Genomic DNA, 18,127 nt, shown 5'->3' on the forward strand with positions numbered 1-18,127 from the left:
ATGTCATGTTCAAGCTTGCATGGGCGTGTAGAGGCCCATGAAGTAATGCACTAAGGTCCAAATTCAACTGTACTGAAGTCTGAATGAAGCTTGGATGGCAAGGCATAGTGAAATGGTCATTTGAAGTTTTGATTTTACCAATTGATGCAGGTCTGTTAACACCATGCGCAACCCTAACAAACCTCATCCAAAATGAATGAATTAGGGCTCTTTCTAAGTGTCAAGTCATATACTTCAATATTCCACCTTGCTTAACTTTTTATGTGAGCTCCAAATGAGAAAAGTGTCTTAATCAAAGTTGTAGCTATTTCAAATGCATTCAAAATGGTCACCAATTTGACATCATTTGGATTTATAATGAGAGAGTTATGCATTTTTGAAGTTGAGGAAAATCACTTATTTAATGGTATTGGTCAAAAATGACCTATAATGTATCCTCATATCACATGCTCATAAAAGTTGATTTAGATCTTACTAAAAACATCAAAGTTGAATTAGACATCTTGAATTTGATTTCGCAACTTGAAAATATTTCATCTCATAAAAATTGAACAAGTTATGGCCTTGGGAAGTTGACTTTCAAATTAGGGTTTAGACAAAATGACCTATAATGTTTCAACATGGAAAATGATTTTCCAAGACAAATTAGATCTAGACCTAAACATAAAAGTTGTTTGGAATGTCATTTAGAGTAACTTTACTCTTGGAATCATTTTCATATGATGAAAATTGTAGGAGATAGGGTCTAGGGAGACCCAGTTTTGATCACATGAATTCATCTGGCCAACCACCATCAACCAACTTGCTAAATTGCAATTCTATTGACTTTTTAGGCTCATGGTAGATCATATATGTATAAGATGATTAATTTTTAAGTGTCCCTTGAGAAATTTGATCAATTGGTGAAAAAGCTTGTTGAAGAAGTTACTCAAGATACATAGACAAACTAGGGTTTCCAAGGCAAACTAACTCCAAAATCTTGAAGAAAACTTGATCAAAACAACATTCAAAGATCATTGTGGATCATTCCTAGGTTGTTCTCTTAGCAATGAGGGTCTTAAACCCTAGATATGAACTTGATAGATCAATGGTGATCATGCCCTTCCTACGAAAGAGTTAGGCAAATAACAAAGACATATTTTTGGTATTTTGGTTAGTGAAATGATAATATACAAGTATGATACAATCACATGGTGCTTGGTGACCTCTCCCAAAACAAACCCAATGAAAGAGGGGGAAGGAGGATGCCAATGTGTGATCCCAATGCTAGTGCATATGATGAAATTGCATGAGGGATCTTAGGGTCAAAATTGGGGTCTTACACTATGATCCACCAATGAGATGTTTCACATTCCAGGATTTTCAACTAGCACCTATGTTTAAAGAGTTAGAGCATATTGTTAGAATCCCTATGAAGAACAAGTTGTCATTTAGGGGTATGGAAGTGTCTCTCAAGCACGAGGTTAAAATTGTTGCCCTTCATATGGATAAGAATGATGTTACCTCTAATTTTGAAGCCAAAGCAAACACCAAAGGGTTCCCACTCAAGTTTCTCATAAAGAGGGCCTATATTCTTTTGGATGCTCATATTTGGGAGGCATGTTGTGTTGTGATTGCGTTATCTATCTATGGAATCATTTTGTTCCCAAACTTGGATAATTTCATAGACATGACTGCTATTAGTATCCTCATTATGAAGAATCTAATGCCCACCCTTTTGGCTGATATGTACTATTATTTGAGTTTAAGGCATACGAAAAAAGGAGGGATGATTGCTTATTGTGCTCCTCTGCTATATAAATGGTTGTTGACCCATCTTCCAAAGAAGGGAGCTTTTGTGAAACAAAAAAATTCTAGTTGGCCCCAGAGATAGGGATCACTCCGATCTAGTGATATTTCTTGGTACTCCAGGGAATACGATGGTATAAAGATTATATCCAACTATGGGTACTTCCCAAACATACCAGTCATTGGGACTCGAGACTGCATCAATTCCAATCCAATCCTATCTATAAGTCAACTTGGGTACCCAATGGAGGGTCCTCCCGAGGAGAAATCATTGGAAGCTTTTCTACTACATGACTTGGGGGTTGGGAATTCTATCTTGTTCAAGAGGATTAAGAAAGCATGGGAGAATGCCAATAAGAAAGGAAAAGCTGACATAGGAAGGAAGAACTGTATCACAAAGGAATCTTACTTCCAGTGGATAAGGGAAATGTTGAAGTTGATTAAGATATCTTTTAGTATTGAGATGCCTTTTCCACTTCCGGAGCCTAAGCCTACTCACATCCCTATTGAAGAGGCAGAGTAACTCTGAACACCATAGCCAAGATGACTAAGGAGAATGATGAGTTACACCAAAAACTCTGTAATATTGCTACAAAAAAGGATGAGCTCAAGAATAGTTATGGGAAAAGAAGAAAAGTGCTTAGCAAGAGTTGTGAGAATACCTCAAAAGAAAGACGAAAGAGGCAGAAGGTTTTGGATAGCCTAGAATCTTTGGGCATTGAGCTTAACCAAAGAAATGAAGAACTTCGAAGAGCCAACAAGGCTAATAGGGATTGTAAGGCTTAGTGGGAAAAAGCCTATGAGAAAAGAGAATTGAGGGGTAAAGCTTTCAAACCATAATTAAACACCTCTCCCAATAACTTCAAGGAGCTCAAACTCATGCTTTGCATGAAACTTAACTCTAACAAGAAGTTGATATGGCTTACCAAGACCCTCGTGGACTTAATGAAGATCTTATGCGAGCTTAGGCTCACTATACAAGGCTTAAGGAAATTTGAGGAGGAAGCAAAGCATTTAAAGCCAAGTACAGTAAAAAAAGTGGAAGATTTGAAACAAGAAGAAGCATTCTACCTTTATGCTCATGTTACAGCCGATAAGTGGTTCATTAAGTGTGAACAAGTACTCAAACTCGTCAATCATTTGATGCATGTCTTCCTTAAAAGGCTCAAGTGCGCTGATAATGAGATGGAATATGAGAACATTCCACATGATGTGTTCCATTTCATCAGCTTCTGCCAAGATATGATCCACACCCTTAGAGAAGAGTTGGAGCATCTGAAGAAAGTCAGAGGAGTCGCCAAGTGATAGGGATAGACTTACATTTGTATTATCTTATCCTGTAATCATCAAATATACTTGACTCTATCATGAATGAATGTATGTTTAATTTTGCTTCATTATTGTTTTGTGTTTATATCTCTTACACTTCCGAATGACTAACAACTAATGAATTTGAACGATTCCCTACAAACAAAATAAAATTGCATACCATTTGCATACATAAACAAACATCATCATGCACTTTAAGACCAAAAACGTATACACTCTACCCTTTCATTCAGCAAATCTGACTACTCGACACTGATACGAGACGTGCCACAACTTTAAAATGATGCACAAACAGATTGAAGCTAATCAAGCAATAATGAGAATAAACATTGACTCCATTCAAGGGAAGATTGACCATCTGTTGAAAAACATGCTAAGTTTGGCTAAGAAGGAAAGAAACACTGAAATAGACGCTGAAGCTAGAAGAATTATTGCTCAAATTGGTTCGTCTTTGCTTAACATCCACGGGGTGTGTAATACCCTAATTTTTAACCCTAAGATCCCACATATCATTTGAATCCTTGCATACAAACAAGGTCACATCTTTGTCCTCTCCCTCTCATCTTTGGGTTTGCCTTTTGTAGGGATCATCAAACACCTCTTTGTTGGTGTTTTACCTTTGTGTTTGTATGTTCATTTCTTATCTAACCACTAATCAAAATAGCAAAAATATATCTTATTTCTTTATGTTTATTTTGCAAGGTAGGACTTTTCATCAAGAGCATCAAGCATGGTTCCTCAATTAGGGTTTTCTTTGATTCCTCAAGTCAAAGTGTGTTCAACCATTGATTCTCAAGGGGCTTATTTCTAAAAACATGTTGCTTATTTCCCAAGCATCTTTCAATCTCATTTTGATCAAGAGTATCTTAAAGTCTTATTGCTTATTTCTCAATAAAAGTCAAAGGTCCATGTGTTTATTTCCATGCCTTCTTCAATAAGTTACCTCAAACTTTGAGCAATTTAATCAAAAGATATTCAAGGACACCTTATTTTTAGTTCATATGATCATACATGTACCTTGAAATGTAAAAAAATTCCAAGTACACAAGTTTATTCCAAGAGGTTTGACAAAAAAGTCAACATTTGAAGTCAAAGTTCAAAGGATCACATCTCCTTCAATACTCAACATTTTTGAATGATTCTTTTTGCATATGACTATTATCAACATCCTATATAACTTCTCTTTAAATGATAATTCTTGGAGGATCATCAAAAGTTTGAAGACATTATAAGTCATTTGTGGACTTAGTGGAATTTGACTTATTTTCAAGTGACTTTTTCTCAACTTACAAGGATTATAACTTCTTCAATTTTCAACATTTGAGGCTGATTAGTTTTGCACAATATCATTTGTGATACCCTCTACAAGTTTTCTTCAAGGATCAAATTCAAATTATGCTTGGAAGATTATGGAATTCTTTGAGACATTATATGTCATTTTCAGCCATTTGGGACTTAGAATTTTCTAAGTTGCATTACCAGATTTTTGTGCCAACTTCAACATGCCATATATTTGTGCCCAAGCATCCTAATTAAAAATTTCTTGGCACATTATGATCTTTGATATGATTTCAACAAATTGAAAAAAGAATGGGATTATAAAGCCTCCTGAGTAAGATGCCCCATTGAGTCAAACATGGTGACTTGGAACTGACCCCAAGTCATGCTTCTTCAACTTCTGATCATCATTTGGACAAGGTAGTTCTGAGCATCATTTGAACTCAAACAAGTTACCATGATGTAGTCCTTCACTCTATGATGCTTTCCCCTTACTTATCTGGTGTTGATTGATCGCGTTCATCATTTAATTTTACTTTTCGTAGCTTGCTTATTTCTGAAACTTCTCTGAAATTCTCCATGCTCATTTTAGATAAATGAATTTTGAGCATGAGGTTGAATTCGTGATGAGGAGACAATCACATTGGTGGTAGTCTCATGTTCTTAATTTTCCAAACGATGAAACTCCAGTGAGGGATTATTGGGGAAGATGACCAAAGTTGTTTCAGGTCATCTGAGTTGGCTATACACGTTGGTATTTTAAAATGTTCTGATTGATCCATTTTGAAAATGATTCAGTGTTTTATCCTGGCTATTTTCCATTGTGCGCTCTAGCCTGATGACAGTTGGATCTGTCACGTCAATTAATGAGGTCAGATCCAACGCCTCTTATTTTTTCTGTTTTTTTTTTTAAATTTTAAATTGCATTTTCTTTAAACATTCATAGAAAATTCATTTTTGATCCAAAAAATACCAAAATAATTTCTAAAATTTTCTTTTATTTTTCTTCATCTGATTTTTATTTTTTCACATTTTATTTTCTTGGTTTTCTATTTTTCTTGAATTTTCTCCTTTTTCATTTATTTTAATTGGCTTAAAAATACTTTAATGCATTTAAAAACTCTGAAAAATTTATTTTATGTTTCTTATTTTATCTCCAACCTTCCATAATTTTCTTAGCCATATATTTGGTGTTTTAAGGGCTTTATGTATTTTCTCTTTTATTTCCATTTAAAAAATGTTTTTGATGCATTTTATTTTATTTTCTTGTATTTTATGCTTGTTTGACCTTTGTTGGCTTGTGTTGGCCTTGGATCTTAGTTGATTTGATCACAAGTCTCATCAAACTCAACGGATCTTGGGTGTTGATGGGGGTGAAAACCCTAATCCACCAAGATGGATGATTGATTTTGACGATGACTTGATCAATTCTTCGATCCAATTTGGGTTTAGTTTCTCTTGTCTTCTTCTTCTTCTTCTTCATCTCTTTCTCTTCCTTTTTTCTTTTGATCAATTGGATGGTTTGCATCCGTCTTGTTCATGATGTGTGGATTGGTACTTGGTGAACTTTCATCATTTCAAATCTACCTCCTAATTGACCATGGATCATTTAAGGTACTTTGGATTGATGCATAAGTTTGCCATAAGTACCATGAAGTATTGATTGATGTAATGGACCACTCTCATAGCCTTTGTGCTTGATCCATCCTCTTTTCTTTTTTGTGTGGCATAACTTTAGGGGAATGATTTACATATCATTTCTCTAGCATGTATTAACACAAATATTATTATTGATCGACCTCAAATAGTTGTGACTTTTACATAAGTCCAATTATGATTGCTTAACATAGCGCTAAATTTGTCCCTAAGCAGAAAGTAAGTCATTTTCATAAGTGAGATTGTAAGTCTCCTACTCCCCATGGTATTGTGTGAAAAATATTGTTTCCTTTTCACCTCTAAGAGATCTAGTGGCATACTTGTTGATTTTATCCAAGTTGGAGCCCTTCTCATGATGATGTAAAGGTCCATATTTTCATACTTGTGGGTTAATAGTTGAGTATTCTCCAAAAAATGACAAATTACCTTTCTATTTTTGATTACTAACACAACTTACTAACACAACTTACTAACATGTTATTGTATTAACTTTACTTTAATGTCATTTATCTTATGCTATTTACTTTAAGCTTTTATTTTAACATATTATATCATACTGTTTGTGCTTATGCCATTTTCTATTTGTCCACTTGGACCTTTGTTTATGTTTATGCTCTTTCTTTGTTTGTCCATTTAGACCTCTTTTTCTTTTAAAGGCATTAATGAAGAAAAAACCATAAAAAATTGGTTCTCTTGATTCATGGACTTGAAGCTACTATCCTTGGCATTATTGTGGAGCTATGGACTTAGAACTTGGATCTTGACCCTTGCTTTGGGAGTTTGTGATTTGAGACCTTGGGATTCATCTGGTATCTTTGACTTTGGGCTTCTTTTGAAGACTTAGCTTGGTTACTTTGGTTTCATCAAACACATTGATTATTCTTTGCTTATTTGGCTTGCTTGAGGCTTAATCTAAAGGAGGGAATTCTTGTTTGACTCATGTCATAAAGCTTGCTATCTTTTGGTTAGATCTTTCCCCATAGCTTTTACTTTATGTTCTAGGATAGTCTCTTCATCTCTTCCCCTTCTTTGATTTTCAAAATCTTCTCCTCTTTTCAAAAACCTTCTTGTTTTCAAATTTGAACCACTTTCTCAATAAACCTTGATTTTTTTCAAGTGATTTTCAAAAAAAAATTCTTAATAAATGCTAGTACATCTTGAGCATATTCAAACCAATTTCAAAAGACTAAAAAAATTCATAACTCATTCAAATTATTTTGTGCCCTTTGTGCACTTTTTCTTTTAAAACTTTTTCTCAAAGTTTAGACATGAGTCATTTCCATAGTTGAGATGTAATTCTCTTATCCCCATAATATTGATGATAATTTTTTTCCACCTAAGAGAGCTAGTGGCATACTTGTTGATCTTTATCTAAGTTGGAGCCTTTCTCCGTGGTGATGTAAAATTCTCATACTTGTGGGTGGCTAGTTGAGTGTTCTCCTTAAAATGACAAAATGTATTTTCATTAAAAATGAATCAAAATAAACATCTTTGTTATTTTTACCACGAACTACAAGATTTTGGTCCTCCATTGCACTCTATTGGCACGTAGGCATGGGGCTCAGGAAGTCTTGGCAAACACAAAAATTATAAAAAAATATCTCTCTTCTCATCTCCCCAATATTTTGCAAACAAGACCATTTTAAAGTTAAAATGTACAGTTTTTAAAAGAGTTTTCTATAGAGTACTATAGATGTTTAGGGTGTTAGTACCTTCCATTTGGATAACCAACCCCGAACCCTTATCTCTGTTTTTATTAGTTTTGTTTTAAAACTTCTTTGGGTTTTGTTCGTTCTTTTTCCCTTTCCTTTGGAAATAATAAAAGCGTGGTGGCGAGTCTTATTTTGTGAGTTAAGTTAATCAATAACTTAATCTCAATTTTTTTACCGATATAGAAAAGTGGCGACTCTGCTGGGGAGTAGTCCTTAGTGGGTTTAACATATCTTTGTTTATCAGTGTATATTATGTTTGTTGTTATTTGCTATTGCTTACTCTGTCTGGGTGCTTGGTGATCTCTGTATGGTGAGATCAGTCATATACCTAGACTCGAGTGCTCTTATGATACGAGAGTGGTATAATCTTGTTTGGCTTACATGTAGTTAGTCCTTAATAAGCTGACTTGAGATCCCCGACTCAGTGGAGACCCTTTTGGGATTACTGATGTCTTACGAGTAGTCGTAATTGGCATTACTTTTTCTAACCTGGGAGCCCGAGAAGCCGAGGACCTCAGAACCCTTAACCCATCGTGGCCTTTTAGGATGTAGTGCGGTGGCTATTCAGGTGTAGACTTGAATTAGTTGTTATGTGATACTACACTCAAACGAGTTTCTCTTGAGAATATTATTGGTTGTCGAGTAGTCGTTTAAGCCGGTAATATCCAAAAGATAGAATCATGACTCTGGGAACTTTTTTAGAACCTTGTTCTACAGGTGATTATACCCTTAGTACATACCATATGGGTTGGTTCTTACCCTTGGCTCCATGTTCGTGACTCCGAACCTGTGGACCTTGCTTGTTTGCCTTGTGTGATCTTGTTTGTCATTGTTGCATCATGCACTCATTGCATTCATAAGCATTTTTCTCAATTTTCAAGGAACTTAGATATTCTCTTTGCAAATAATGCAGGTATTTTGACCATGGATATTAGGAGAAGGAATACTCAGAAATACAGTTCCAGTTATCCTGATCTTAAGGAATTGAGAAAACTAGCATCTTTTGTAGATGATCCTAAGGATTTTAGAGACCGTTTTGGAAGACTTTTGCCTGTTCTATCTACTGATGTTGAAGATGATATTCTTTGTACTCTAATTCAGTTCTACGACCCCGTCTACCGATGTTTCACTTTCCTTGATTATTAGTTATTGCCTACCATGGAAGAGTATGCTTATTTTTTGGTTATACCAGTTTCTAATAGGGTTCCTTTTTGTGGTTTGGAAGGAATTTTGGAGTCTCAAGCTATTGGAAGGAATTTTAATATTTTAAGATGTGTTATTTCCTTTATGGTGTTTGCAGTTTTCTTTATATCTTAAAGTTCCTTGAAAACTTTGCATTTGCATTTGCATATCAAGCATCATGTTGCATCTCGGTCTTTCTTTGTGTGAGTTTGTTAGGCATCTTATTTTTTCCTTTTCTTTGTCTCTGTTCAAACAATATGTCTCACCAGTACAATACTCGTGCTAATCAACAGAAGAAGATAGATCGTTTAGAGCAAGAGAATCGTGAACTCCACGAGGAAGTGACTACTTTGAGGGATAGTTTAGAAAGGATCCACACTATGATAGAAGCTCTGGTGGCTGCTCAAAATCAACCACCTCCTTCTCAGACTTTACTTCAGAGGACTGTGATTTCTGAAATCACTTCTGCACCCATTTCTGTGTCTCCGGTCAGTGCTCCACAACACCAAATGCCTTCTAGTTTCCCTTGGGGTATGCCTCCTAACTTTATGCCAGAAGGATATCAACCAGCTGTTGAAGTTCTCATTGCTCAACCTGTTATGTCTGTACCACCTCCTGTGGTCCATGCTACTCCTTATATGGAAGAACCTATTTCCCATGGTGATCAGAGTGAAAGTCTTGGTGTCTATGAAAGGATGGATGAATTTAAAGATCAGTTTCAAGCAATGCAAAAAGAGATTCAAGCTATGAGGGGAAAATAATTGTTTGGAAAGAATGGTCATGATCTTTTCTTAGTTCCTAAAGTAAAGATCCCTCATAAGTTCAAAGTGCCATATTTCAAGAAATATAAGGGTAACTCTTGTCCTTTAAGTCACTTGGTGATGTATGCTCGCAAGATGCCAACTCAGACTCATAACCATCAATTGTTGATTCATTACTTTCAAGATAGTTTGACTGGTGCTACTTTGAAGTGGTACATGGGACTTGATGGCACCCAAATCCGTACTTTCAACGATTTAGGAGAAGCTTTTGTTCGTCAATATAAGTATAATGTTGACATGGCACCAGATCGAGATCAACTCCGTGTTATGTCCCAAAAGGATAACGGAACTTTGAAAGAGTATGCACAAAGATGGCGTGAGATTGTCGCGCAATTCAGTCCTCCGTTAGAAGAGAAAGAGATGACAAATCTTTTCTTAAAGAATTTGAATCCGTTTTACTATGACAAAATGGTTGCAAGTGCTCCCAGTGATTTAACCGAGATAACATGGGGATGAGACTAGAAGAGGGCGTCCGTGAGGGACGATTAGTGAAAGAGAGTGGTTCATATGGTAATTCCAAGAAATATGGGAATGGTTTGTCCAAAAAGAAGGAACATGATGCTAATGCTATTTTGAAAGAAAAGCATAAGAGATCTTTGAGAAGCAATCAACGTCATCAGCATGTGGCGTCATTTACCCCGGTTATTAATCCTGCTCAAGTTGTTTAAGTAGCACCAAATTATCAACCATGTTTTCAACAACATACCCATCAACATAGCCGTGTTCAAAGATAAGCGCAATTTGATCCAATTCCGATGTCCTATGAGGAATTATATCCTACTTTAATACAAAAGAATTTGGTACAGACTAGGACTCCACCAACTATTCTAAAGGAGCTTCCATGGTGGTTTAAATCTGATTATCATTGTGCATTCCATCAAGGTGCACCAGTCACGACATTGAAAATTATCTTGCTTTGAAAGCTGAGGTGAAAAGACTAATGCAAAGAGGTATTTTGTCTTTTGAAGACTCTGGTCCTAATGTGCAAGCCAATCTGTTGCCTAAACATGGTGGTGCAACTATGAATATGGTTGAGGGATGTCCTGGAAAGTACCGTGTCTTTGATTTTAATATGATTAGAAGATCATTGGTCGATATGCATGCAAATTTGTATGAGCTAAGTTATTATGAGCACAATCTTGTTTCTTACCGTATCTCTTCAAGAAACCCTCGAGGGTGTGCTGTGGTAAACAAGGATTTACATGATATGCTGGATGAAAATCTTATTAAGATTACCAGGGATAAGGATAAAGATGAGCATGGTGTGAATGTTATAGTTCCCCATTTCAATATCCCCGAACCATTTGTGGTTTCCTATAATAGTAAGAAGTCTGATGTTTCTCCTTTGGTTATTTGTCTGGAGGGTTCTATGTAACACCCCGAATTAAATAAGAGGATTATTTAAATTAAGTTAATAATATATTTAATAATTTAATTAAATAAATTGAATTATTGGATTATTATTATTATTATTATTTGGAATAATAATTATTTGGAAAATATATAAGTTGGAATAAGGAAAAAGAGTTTTCATTTTGTAAAAGGGTTTTACGTGAAAACGGAGAAGCTGCAGAGAAGAGGAGAAAAGGGCAAAGAGGAAGAGCTAGAGAGCAAAGGTTGAAGAACGGAAAAGCTTGAAGCTTAGAGATTGCCGGATTATCTCAGGTAAGGGGGGTTTATCGTCGTTTAATGGGTATTATAGATTAACATGTCATGGGTAGTGATAGCCGTTGAATTGACCCTAATTGGGATTATGAATGCTGGAAAATTACGTTGGATGAAACTGTGTTTAGGCTGTAATTGAATATGTGTTTGGGTTAGTTGTGAATTTCCGAACGTATAGCTTTTTACGGAATTGGAATCGGAGGTCCGGAAGTCCTCCAACGGCGGAAAATGCGGAGAATTCTGCATTCTGCTTTGTGTTAGCGCAGGAACTGCTGTTTTGTCTGCGTTAACCGGTTAACCCAGGGCGTTAACCGGTTAACACTGTTATATTTTGTGAAAATGTGCTGTTTTGCCTGCGTTAACCGGTTAACCCAGGGCGTTAACCGGTTAACACTGTTGCGTTTTGCCAGAAAGTGTATTTTTGTCCTGCGTTAACCGGTTAACCCAGGGCGTTAACCGGTTAACACTGTTGGAAAAGTGAAAAATTGATATTTTAATGTTGTGAGCATAATTGGTGATTTGCCTAGGTTGGTGTGTGACATAGTAGGGATTGAGTTATGTTATGAAGTAATATTGTAGTCAATTTTGATGAGTAAAATTTGTTGGGTTTGTGTTATAAAGTGTCGATGCAAGTATGACTGAGTTGTTAAGTTGTTCCGTGTACGGAAAGTTGTTAAAAATACTGAGTTGTAGGCTTGATGAGCCAAAGTTGATTATAAGTTGATTATGTTGAAAACCTTGTTGTGTTGCTATTATTATTATGTTGTCGGACTTGTAAAGTCGTGTATGCCATGTACATTCATATGCATTAAGTCGGAGCTTTGCTCACACCACGTTGGCCTGGATTGGCAAATTTTAAGTTGAAAGTTGAAGGCTTACGCCTTGATGGAGCTTTGCTCACACCACGTTGGCCTGGATTGGCAAATTTTAAGTTGAAAGTTGAAGGCTTATGCCTTGATGCCAATAAAATGGCAATGATTTTAAGTTGGGAGTTTTACTCCGATTGGTACCACATGCATGACGAGTCGAGTCTCATTGAGTTGCATTTTATGTTGTTATTGAGTTGCATTTTACGTTGTTATTGAGTATGATATTTGAGTTGATGTGCCGTTACTGAATGCATGATATGATTAGGGTGATTAACGTGTAAATTTACTTAGCATTACATGATGATTTATAATGCTTATTATATCGATTGAGGAACTCACCCTTACAACTATTTTTCAGGTAACGAGCAGTGAGTGAGTAGAAGCTAGTGCTTGGAGTCTAGTGTGGTCTCCTTAGTGGGTCATGCTCTGATAGATGTAACATCGGGACGGGATGTTTTAACTTGTTGAATAATTTTCTGTGTAATGTATTACATATGTTGAATGATCTTTATCCGCTGCGTATTTTGCAAGAAGTGTTTATGTCGAATTAAATAATGAGTATGACTGATTTTTATGGTGAAATGTGTGAAGTGTTGTGTGACACCCTTGGTGCATGATTACTCTGATATATATATATATTTGTTGTTGTTATTAAATATTTGGGGTATTTTAGAAGGGTGTTACATTAGTGGTATCAGAGCAGGTCGGTCTGTCCGGCCAGTTGTCGTGTCGTTACTGTCTAACAATTGTGTAATTGTTACTAGTCTAACTTTTAAGTTGTGTTGTAGTGATAAGTTGAAATGGCTGGAAGGAATGACGCTGCAATGGCTGCCGCAATGCAAGCAATGGCACAAGTTGTGCAGAACTTGCCAAATGCTGGTGGAGATGCTGGATCACGTAGCTTGGCGACTTTTCAGAGAGAGAATTCGCCGGTGTTTAAAGGGAAGCATGATCCAGATGCAGCCTTAGGATGGTTGAAAGAGATTGAGAGAATCTTCCGTGTTATGGATTGCACTCCAACTCAGAAGGTTCGGTATGGTACTCACATGCTAGCAGTCGAAGCTGATGACTAGTGGCTAGAGACTCACGAGAGGTTGACCGTGGCAGGTGAAGTCATTACTTGGGATGTATTCCGTAGGGAATTCATGAGAAAGTATTATCCGGAAGATGTCCGTGGTAAGAAGGAAATTGAGTTCCTTGAGCTGAAGCAAGGAAACATGTCTGTCACTGATTATGCTGCAAAATTTGTGGAGCTGTCCAAATTTTATCCTCATTACACTGGTGCTGGTGCTGAATTTTCAAAGTGCCTCAAGTTTGAAAACGGACTGCGCTCTGAAATTAAGAAGGCTGTTGGGTATCAGAAGATACGCATTTTTACTGAATTGGTTGATAGCTGCAGGATATTTGAGGAAGATAATAATGCTCATTACAAGGTTGTCAGTGATCGCAGAGGCAAGCAACATCAAAACCGTGGCAAGCCGTATGATGCCCCAGTGGGAAAAGGGAAGCAAAGAGCTGCTCCGACTCAGAGAGCTAGTGGGGGAGGTGCTCCTGCTGGTATAGTTTGCTTCAAATGTGGTCAGGTTGGTCATAAGAGTAATGTATGCACTGCTGAAGTAAAGAGATGTTTTCGTTGTGGTAAGACTGGTCATGCAATAGCTGATTGCAAGCACAAGGAAGTGATTTGTTTTAATTGTGGCGAAGAAGGGCATATTGGAAGTCAGTGTCAGAAGCCAAAGAAATCTCAAACTGGGAAGGTGTTCACATTGACCGGAACTCAAACCTCCAGTGAGGACAGACTTATCCGAGGTACGTGTTATATTAATGGCTTTCCTCTTGTAGCTATTATTGACACAGGTGCGACTCATTCCTTTATATCTTTGGTTTGTGCTGTGAAACTTAAGTTAGAGATATCTGAGCTGTTGGGTAGTATGGTAATTGAGACTCCTGCGAAGGGTTCAGTGACTACTACTTCAGTTTGTTTAAATTGTCCTTTGAGTATTTTTGGTAGAGACTTTGGGATGGACCTAGTGTGTCTTCCACTAGTGCAGATTGATGTTATTCTGGGTATGAACTGGTTGGTGTTTAACCGAGTTTCTATCAACTGTTTTGATAAGACGGTGGTCTTTCCTGAGATTGAGGAGGGAAAGAGTTTGTTTCTATCAGCAAGGCAAGTGAATGAGGAAGTAGCTGATGGAGCAGAGTTGTTTATGCTGTTAGCGACTTTGGAGGCTAAAGATAAACTGGTGATTGGCGGTCTAGCCGTGGTGTGTGATTTTCCTGATGTGTTTCCGGAAGAGGTGAATGAATTACCGCCAGAGCGCGAAGTGGAGTTCTCGATTGATTTGGTACCTGGTACTAGGCCGATATCGATGGCTCCGTACCGTATGTCTGCTGTTGAGTTAGCTGAATTGAAGAGTCAGTTGGAAGATCTGTTGGATAAGAAATTTATTCGTCCGAGTGTGTCACCGTGGGGTGCACCAGTGTTGTTGGTTAAGAAGAAAGAAGGTACTATGAGGTTGTGTGTGGACTACAGGCAATTGAATAAAGTGACGATCAAGAATCGGTATCCTTTGCCGAGGATTGATGATTTGATGGATCAGTTGGTTGGTGCGAGTGTGTTCAGCAAAATAGATTTGAGATCTGGGTATCATCAGATCCGTGTGAAAACCGAGGATATTCAGAAGACTGCTTTCAGAACAAGGTATGGACATTATGAGTATTCTGTAATGCCTTTTGGTGTGACTAATGCGCCTGGAGTATTTATGGAGTATATGAATAGGATTTTCCATCCGTACCTAGACAAGTTTGTTGTGGTGTTTATTGATGATATTTTGGTGTATTCGAAATCTGAAGAAGAGCATGCTGAACATTTGAGAGTGGTTTTGGAAGTTCTACGAGAAAAGAAGTTATTTGCTAAACTGTCCAAGTGTGAATTTTGGTTAGGAGAGGTAAGTTTTCTTGGTCATGTGATTTCAAGAGGTGGAGTTGCTGTTGATCCTTCTAAGATAGAAGCGGTATCTAAGTGGGAAGCTCCGAAGTCTGTTGCTGAGATTCGAAGTTTCCTTGGTTTGGCTGGTTATTATAGGAAGTTCATTGAAGGATTTTCTAAGTTGGCGTTACCATTGACGATGTTAACTAGGAAGGGGCAAGCGTTTGTTTGGGACTCAAAATGTGAAGGAGGTTTCCAAGAGTTAAAGAGAAGGTTAACTACTGCTCCTATTCTGATATTACCGAGTCCGTCGGAACCATTTGAAGTTTACTGTGATGCTTCATTGTTGGGTTTGGGTGGCGTGTTGATGCAGAATAAGCAGGTTATAGCTTATGCTTCAAGACAGCTGAGGGTTCATGAGAGGAACTACCCGACGCACGATTTAGAGTTGGCGGCTGTGGTGTTTGTTCTGAAGTTATGGAGGCATTACTTGTACGGGTCAAGATTTGAGGTTTTCAGTGACCATAAAAGTTTAAAGTATTTGTTTGATCAGAAAGAGCTGAATATGAGACAGAGAAGATGGTTAGAGTTTCTGAAGGATTATGACTTTGGTTTGAATTACCATCCGGGTAAAGCAAACGTAGTGGCTGATGCATTGAGTCGGAAATCATTACATATGTCTATGCTAATGGTTAAGGAATTGGATTTAATTGAGCAGTTTAGAGACTTGAGTTTGGTGTGTGAGAGTACTCACAATAGTGTTAAATTGGGAATGTTGAAGTTAACAAGTGGTATTCTGGATGAGATCAGAGAGGGTCAGAAATCCGATGTGCTTTTGGTTGATAAGTTGACTCTAGTGAATCAAGGTCAAGGTGGCGAATTCAGAGTTGATGAGAATGGTGTTTTGAAATTTGGTAATCGGGTGTGTATTCCGGATGTTACCGAACTTAAGAAGAGTATTCTTGAGGAAGGACATCGTAGTGGTCTGAGTATTCATCCTGGAGCTACGAAGATGTATCATGATTTGAAAAAGTTATTTTGGTGGCCGGGAATGAAAAGAGAAATTGCGAGTTTTGTTTATTCCTGTTTGACTTGTCAGAAGTCAAAGATTGAGCATCAGAAGCCGTCTGGGCTAATGCAACCGTTGGCTATTCCAGAGTGGAAGTGGGATAGTGTCAGTATGGATTTTGTTTCTGGTTTACCGAGGACAATTAAGAATTTTGAAGCCATTTGGGTGATTGTGGACAGATTGACAAAGTCGGCTCATTTCATTCCGATCAGAATGGATTATCCGTTAGAGAGATTAGCCGAGTTGTATATTGAGAAGATTGTAAGTTTGCATGGTATTCCGTCGAGTATTGTTTCAGACAGAGATCCTAGATTTACATCGAAGTTCTGGGAAGGTTTGCAGAGGGCTTTGGGAACTAAACTGAGATTGAGCTCTGCATATCACCCGCAGACTGATGGTCAGACTGAGAGGACGATTCAGTCACTAGAGGATCTTTTGAGAGCTTGTGTTTTGGAGAAGGGAGGTGCTTGGGATTGTTATTTACCTTTGATTGAGTTTACCTACAACAATAGTTTTCATTCGAGTATTGGTATGGCACCGTTTGAAGCTTTGTATGGTAGGAGATGTCGGACACCGTTATGTTGGTATGAGTCCGGTGAGAGTGCTGTGGTTGGACCGGAAATTGTTCAACAAACTACAGAAAAGATTAAGATGATTCAGGAGAAGACGAGAATTGCTCAGAGTCGTCAGAAGAGTTATCATGATAAGAGGAGGAAGTCACTTGAGTTCCGAGAGGGAAATCACGTGTTTCTTCGTGTTACTCCGATAACTGGGGTTGGTCGAGCTTTGAAGTCAAAGAAGTTGACACCTCGATTTATTGGTCCTTATCAGATTTTGGAGAGGATAGGAGAGGTAGCCTATCGTATCGCTTTACCGCCGTCACTTGCGAATTTGCATGAGGTTTTTCATGTGTCTCAGTTGAGGAGGTACATTCATGATCCGTCGCATGTGATCCAAGTAGATGATGTACAGGTGAGGGATAACCTGACTGTTGAAATATCGCCTATGAGGATTGAGGATCGAGAGTTGAAGCAGTTGCGGGGTAAAGAGATTGCCTTAGTGAAAGTAGCTTGGGGAGGACCAGCAGGTGGCAATGTGACTTGGGAACTGGAGAGTCAGATGAAAGAGTCTTATCCAGAGTTATTTGCTTGAGGTATGTTTTCGAGGACGAAAACTCTTTTAGTAGGGGAGAGTTGTAACACCCCGAATTAAATAAGAGGATTATTTAAATTAAGTTAATAATATATTTAATAATTTAATTAAATAAATTGAATTATTGGATTATTATTATTATTATTATTTGGAATAATAATTATTTGGAAAATATATAAGTTGGAATAAGGAAAAAGAGTTTTCATTTTGTAAAAGGGTTTTACGTGAAAACGGAGAAGCTGCAGAGAAGAGGAGAAAAGGGCAAAGAGGAAGAGCTAGAGAGCAAAGGTTGAAGAACGGAAAAGCTTGAAGCTTAGAGATTGCCGGATTATCTCAGGTAAGGGGGGTTTATCGTCGTTTAATGGGTATTATAGATTAACATGTCATGGGTAGTGATAGCCGTTGAATTGACCCTAATTGGGATTATGAATGCTGGAAAATTACGTTGGATGAAACTGTGTTTAGGCTGTAATTGAATATGTGTTTGGGTTAGTTGTGAATTTCCGAACGTATAGCTTTTTACGGAATTGGAATCGGAGGTCCGGAAGTCCTCCAACGGCGGAAAATGCGGAGAATTCTGCATTCTGCTTTGTGTTAGCGCAGGAACTGCTGTTTTGTCTGCGTTAACCGGTTAACCCAGGGCGTTAACCGGTTAACACTGTTATATTTTGTGA

General features: G+C 37.5%; 1 protein-coding gene across 1 annotated transcript; it reads left to right on the forward strand.

Moving 5' to 3' along the window:
• Positions 1–1,336: 1,336 nt before the first annotated feature.
• On the forward strand, positions 1,337–2,311 carry LOC127137329 (uncharacterized). Its single transcript, XM_051063801.1, has 2 exons — positions 1,337–1,803; positions 1,912–2,311. Exons 1-2 carry the CDS (start codon positions 1,337–1,339, stop codon positions 2,309–2,311), a joined length of 867 nt encoding a protein of 288 aa, XP_050919758.1.
• Positions 2,312–18,127: the final 15,816 nt, after the last annotated feature.

The sequence above is a fragment of the Lathyrus oleraceus genome, chromosome 4 (assembly GCF_024323335.1).
Source record: "Lathyrus oleraceus cultivar Zhongwan6 chromosome 4, CAAS_Psat_ZW6_1.0, whole genome shotgun sequence".
Taxonomy (NCBI): Eukaryota; Viridiplantae; Streptophyta; class Magnoliopsida; order Fabales; family Fabaceae; genus Lathyrus; species Lathyrus oleraceus.

Coding starts and splice junctions, on each gene's coding strand:
- LOC127137329 (XM_051063801.1), top strand. CDS start 1,337: ATGAGATGTTTCACATTCCAGGATTTTCAACTAGCACCTATGTTTAAA. Junction 1,804..1,911: donor GCTCCTCTGCTATATAAATG/GTTGTTGACCCA, acceptor TTGGTACTCCAG/GGAATACGATGGTATAAAGA.